This window comes from Rhea americana, unplaced genomic scaffold (assembly GCF_003343005.1).
Source record: "Rhea americana isolate MKP2758 unplaced genomic scaffold, rheAme1 scaffold_4, whole genome shotgun sequence".
Classification (NCBI taxonomy): domain Eukaryota; kingdom Metazoa; phylum Chordata; class Aves; order Rheiformes; family Rheidae; genus Rhea; species Rhea americana.
Genome location: NW_028186534.1, coordinates 3,599,957 through 3,605,956, shown reverse-complemented (window position 1 = coordinate 3,605,956; position 6,000 = coordinate 3,599,957). Strand labels below are relative to the sequence as shown.

Below are 6,000 nucleotides of genomic sequence, written 5' to 3'. Positions count from 1 at the left end.
GGCCGGGGGGCTCCGCCGCCCTGTGCCGCCGCGGGCCCTCGCCCGTGACGGGCCCTCGCCCGTGACGGGCCCGAGGCGGCCGCGGCCCCCGGCGAGGCCCGAGTAGCGGTTTGGGCGCGCTTGGGTGCGAGCTGTTGCTGCGCCCGCGCGTGTGAGCGCGCGGTAAAGGCAGAGAGCGTCTTGGCCGGCGCTGGGGGCGCCCGCGGAGCGGGGAGGCGCCGGGCAGTCGCGCTCCTGGGCTGCGGCAGCGGCAGGTATCCCGGTGCGGCTGGGAGCAGAGCGGCGCTTCGGGTCCGGCCGGCGCGTTTGGCTGTATGGAAGCTGCGGTCTGCGTTACACCATTAGCACGTTGCCTACTTTTTATTTATTTMTTTATTTAGTTATTGATGGTTCACACCTCATTTTAACCACCGCACAAAATATTTGCCTATTGCATCACCACTTCTTGGTCTCTTTGGAAATGGCGGCTCCTGTGGTGGCTTCTTTACATATATATATGTACTTTTTYCCTTTTCTCCTCTTCCCATCCCCTGCCCCCTCCTTGTTTTGATAAGGACAAGTAACTTTCTGTTGGTTAATGCTTATCTGTGTAGAGAAGCTAGTGACTGCTTTCAGTATTTCACCACTTCCTGAGTCTGCTTCTTTATAATGTTTCCTTCACTTCAGGAAGCCATTGTATGTACCCTCTGCACATACTGCTCCTCCTGTAGCTTTTGTGCATAAACATAATAGCCAGGGATCAGCGACTGGTTTCTCAATCTAGTTTTGAAGAAATAGAACTATGATGTCAGTGTTTGAGATTGTGATATTTAACAGTAGCTTTCATTAATTCTTTGCAGTGGCAGGAAACCATGAATTGATGTTGCTTGAATGTAAGGCTAAAAGCGTCTGTGAAATGTATCTTAGTTTGTCTTCTGTGAACATATGTGAGCAGCTGGTTTGAGGTTTTCTTTTGGGGGCTTTTTTCTTTTTCATTCATGTAAAAGTGATATACCACTTGTTTGTGGACTATTGGATAGTTAGCAAAATGGTTAATCTGGGGAACTTTTTGTTCCCCTTCTTGCCTTTCTCTTTTTTAATATAATTAGCAGTTCTAAAGTATAGTATAAATGAACTGGAAAAAAAAATTGGTATTCCTGTTGCTTTGTATATGGAATTTCTCTGAAAAGTGTGTGAGGTGTGTTAAGTGAAGGATCACAGTGTGTAGATTCGTACAAGTGCATGTTTTTTTTTTTATTTTTTTTCTCCCTAGACAGTATTTCAGCTAACTCTTTTTAGCAATGAACCTACAAAGAGGGATGGAATGAGCAGCATAAAGATGCTAAGAGAGTCAACTGCCATTTTCCTTTCCCTCTCCTCACTGATATTCTTTTCCTAGTATATGTCCTGGCCCACACAGCCAATATCTGAATTTCTGATGTTAAAAATGTACATGTAAAACTAGTATTGCCTTTTTCCTCCCAACAAATGTATCCCTCGCATACAAAGGAGGGACCTCCCTGCAAGGCATCAGGGAAGATCATGTGTCCCCTTTGCATGAGCTTAGTACATATACTGCCATACAAGATTTTGAGCCGTAGCAGGCATGTTCTATAACTGAAAGATATGGAAACGCTGCTTTGGGGTTTGACCACCAATGTATAGGTCCTGATGTATATTCTAATATCTTAAAAAAATGACTCTTTCTTTCTACCAAGAGGAACTATAGATTTGTGTGCTTGATTAACGTTTGTTGTCTATATTTGCAGTCCTCTTTTGCTGTTAGATAGTAATATTATTCAGTCTTCTGATTAGGTGAAAAAAACCTTACTTAAGTGAGTTTTTTTTTTATTCTTTTGTTTCACCAGAGTCCAAATTGCCATGAAATTAAACATTGTAATTTCTGTTTTCTTACATATGCAGGCAGCTAAAGAAGCTAGATGAAGACAGTTTGACCAAACAACCTGAAGAAGTATTTGATGTATTGGAGAAGCTTGGAGAAGGGTATGTGCTCGCTCTTAAAGACTGTTTTGATGGTGACTGATTTTTTCACTTCTGTTATGATCTTACTACTACAAAGGTATGCATTAGCATAGTGGCTGTACTTGATAGGTAATAAAACATTTGTTTTCTAAGAGTGAAATGTCTTAATCCAAACAGTGGCTTATGATCCAGCAGTAGGAACCCAAAGCATTATTGAAGAATGGCACACTGCAGTTGACAGGGCTGTATGGAAAGTCCAGAGGTCTTGTAGACGACTGCTAACCCTTCTAGAAGATCTACGTGGTGGAATTGAACATTACATTTCCTTGTGCCACTAGCTAATGCGGAGCAGCCTGGGACTGCTCAGGCAATGAGAGATTTGACGACTTAAGTGTTTTGTTTGAAAAACTAAGTGAGAAATCTTGCTGGCTGYTGTAAGTAAAGAGGCTGGAAACAGTACAGATCACAGCTGACAAGAAGGAGTCAACCTCTCTGAGCAGCGCAGTAGTTCTTWCTGTTGCTTGGCGAGCACCATGTATCGGAAGAAGGGAGAATATATTTGATAGATCTGTTGTGCAAAAAGCCATCCCAAAGCTATGGGCAGTGTAGTGATGTTTGGCTCCTTTGTGACTATCTCAGTGTGCTGTTACTTAAATTATTATAGTAATTCCAAACTAGTGGAATGGTTATTAAAAGGAAATTACAAAATATTTTTTGCAGAAGARTAATTTAACTTTTTTCCCTTAACATCTGCATTTGTAGAATGTAAAGCCACAACATTTGAATTTTTAAATATTATCCTTCTATTCAATTTTTATTTACTATTTTGTTTCATAGTTCCTATGGCAGTGTGTTTAAAGCTATTCATAAAGAAACGGGTCAAGTTGTTGCAATTAAACAAGTTCCTGTGGAATCTGACTTGCAGGAGATAATAAAGGAAATATCCATAATGCAGCAATGTGACAGGTAAATGTATGCTTTGAAATTCCTCTTCAATATGTAATGAAAAGTATTGCATGTGATCTAGCGTTTAATCACATRAAAGCCATGATGTTGCCTTAAATGTTTTTTAAAAGGCTGGACTTGTATGATCAAGTTACCTCGTATCAACTGAGTCATGTTAACTGACCATTTGGGTAGTCTTAATCCAAGCAAAGGTAAGACAACAGAAATTTAGCTTGCAACAATAGAGCATTAAATAACCTTGCACTTGCTGCTAGCAAAGAGCTAAGCCTGTGAGCAGTTACTGCTGTTCTCCTGATGCATGGTAACTTGTTGAACATTGGTAACTTGATTGTGTGTTAGAACAGCATTTCCCATGTCCAAAGCAGGCAGTGAATTAAAAAAAGCTTCGATATGAACTTAGAAAACAGTTAGGAGAGATTTTATTTTTTAAGGGGCACACAGATGAGAGCCACTAATGCATGACTATTCTTGCATGTGCATAGGCTACACTCTGTCATCTGTTTGGGTGGCAGAAGCGTCCTTTGCAGAGCCCTTGTCTGCCTGCGCAGGTTACAGTGCATTGCAAGGTGTATGCTGCTCCGATCATGGTCAGAATAACTTGCCTGCAGCTCTGCGGGCTGATGGTTGGCTCTTTGGGTTCTCATGTAGTTTTCTTTGCATGTTTCTTACGGGAAAAGATGTTATGCTGACCTAACTAGTGAAGAGCTTGTGGATGCAGGAGATCTCCTGTTAAAGCTATTTTTAAATAAAAATGATTTGTTAATGGCTAACAAAATGCAACTTTTCAAGAATTTGCTCAAGAAAAATCTCCTGGCTAGTTTGGAAAACATTAATAGGTTTCTACTTAAGAGAATTCTAAAATTAACATTGTAAAGCCTAAAATGATTTATTTACAGTTGTGAACAGCAGAGGGAGTGAATCACTGGAGAATCATGTTTTCTGTGCAGGTATTAAGGGATACAATATGGTGTAACTTTTTTTTTTTGCTAGTCTTATGTTTTCCTTAAGATAATCTCCACTGAGTATTTTCTAAAGTGTACTTCTGCTATTTAGGTTTGTTCTAACAAAATCAGAAAGATTCTTTCCATTACCTTTTTGCTCTGACTTTTCCAAAGGTGGCTATTCTAATTATGGTAACCTTTATTAGTCTGTCTGCTTTTTGGGCAAGCAGATAGCTGACTGTGAAACAGTCTTTCATTAGGTTGTACTGGATTCTTCYTCCTCCTCATGCTGCTTTTTTAAATTTTAGAAACAAGGATGTGCATGTGGTAACGGGGGAAGATTCCTCTTAATGGATGCAGTAGCTATTTTCCAGCAATTTTTTTACATTATAATGTTTTAATTTAGTTACAAAAGCTTTACCGGGGCCTGACGTGGCTTCTGCTTGCCACAGCACTGACCCTGTTGGCATCCAGTTCAGGGAGCTAAACAAGATAATGTCTAAGCACTCCTTATTTTTGCAGGACTTAATTTTCAGATGGTTTTGTTCCCTGAACTGGCTTATGGGCAGGTCACATGACCACCACTGCTGGGAAGAGGCTTGGCAGGAGTACTGTAGCCCTGTGCAAGTTCAGACTGTCTTGGAACACTTTTGGTCAGRGTTTCAGTGTCATTAAGAATTTCTAAAATCTGTTTTGGGACTTTGCTTTTGCTTATTCAGTGATGTTGGTCAGTGATATTTGACCCTTTGCTTTCCTCTTTTTTTGTGTGTGTGTGTTTCATAGTCCTCACGTGGTCAAATATTATGGCAGCTATTTTAAGAACACAGACCTGTGGATAGTCATGGAATACTGCGGCGCTGGATCAGTGTCTGATATTATTCGATTACGAAATAAAACTGTACGTCCTCCTTCCTTTGAATGCTTTAAATGGGAAATATGGGTGTGCGACAGCTCAAGGAAATTGAGTAGATCGYGTGTTGATCTACGAGCGTAATTCTCGAGGTATTCGTTGTCTAATGCTAGCATTGGCTGCAACATCTCAAGTGCTTTGTTCCCCTAAAAATGAGGAAGACAGTTATATAATCCAAATAACAAAATTTCATTGATTTAATCAGTTGAGCTGATTTGSGATAAGATGATTTGTTAGCTTTCTGGAAAACCTAGTTTGATTCTGAGTAGCAGGTTCTACCTTGCCTTATGCTGACTACTGCAGAGCAAGAATAGCTAGCTGTGAAAGGGTTATGGCATGTGAAATACGGTGTGCCTGTATGTATAAGCCGGCTGAAGTCTAGTTCTGCTACATAATGCTTTAAGTTGTTAACTGAAAATACGTCTAATTTTCCATCAGTCAGCATGACAACCTTTAGTGAAGGTAATTAAATGATAATTAGTGAATCTCAGACACGCACAGACTATTACATGATAGTGTTAGATCTCAGCAACTGATAGGTTGGCTGTAACTCTTTTCTTTAGCTCACAGAAGAGGAAATTGCTACAATAGTGCAATCAACACTCAAAGGACTAGAGTACCTGCATTTTATGAGGAAAATACACAGGGACATCAAAGCTGGAAATATATTGCTAAATACAGAAGGACATGCTAAACTTGCAGATTTTGGAGTGGCAGGACAGCTTACTGTGAGTAAAAATATGATTTTTGGTTGTGTATGTTTCAGTTTCTGTTTTTAACCTACATTTAAGGTTGACCTTAAAGTTAACCTCATTATGCTTCTAGTGASTTTGAACAATTCAGAACAATTTCTCTTTAGCATTTTACATCAATGTAATGAGATGCTGTAACAGCAACAGATTAGAGCCGCAGAAAAATAGCTGACAGAAAATAGCTGTTGTGTGGATCTTTATGCTACTCTTCTTTTTAGGATACCATGGCAAAACGGAACACCGTTATAGGGACCCCATTTTGGATGGCTCCAGAAGTGATTCAGGAAATTGGATATAACTGTGTTGCAGACATCTGGTCTCTGGGAATCACTGCAATAGAAATGGCTGAAGGCAAACCACCCTATGCTGATATTCATCCCATGAGGGTGAGAACTGTGGCCTTCTAAAATGTGTCGCTGGCTCGAAGTGATTTGCTATTATAACTGACTGCATTATATGTTGACATAAT

The 6,000-nt window shown here is 40.2% G+C and overlaps 1 protein-coding gene across 1 annotated transcript in view; it reads left to right on the top strand.

Annotated features, from left to right (window-relative positions):
* The first annotated feature begins 781 nt into the window (after positions 1 to 781).
* The window catches only part of STK4 (serine/threonine kinase 4), a 46,198-nt gene continuing 40,979 nt past the window's right edge, over positions 782 to 6,000 (top strand). Inside the window, exons 1-6 of the mRNA XM_085314245.1 lie at positions 782 to 786; positions 1,903 to 1,983; positions 2,800 to 2,928; positions 4,653 to 4,767; positions 5,343 to 5,507; positions 5,750 to 5,917. Of these exons, the coding sequence (XP_085170371.1) occupies positions 782 to 786; positions 1,903 to 1,983; positions 2,800 to 2,928; positions 4,653 to 4,767; positions 5,343 to 5,507; positions 5,750 to 5,917 (663 nt within the window). The remainder of the gene's footprint in view (positions 787 to 1,902; positions 1,984 to 2,799; positions 2,929 to 4,652; positions 4,768 to 5,342; positions 5,508 to 5,749; positions 5,918 to 6,000) is intronic.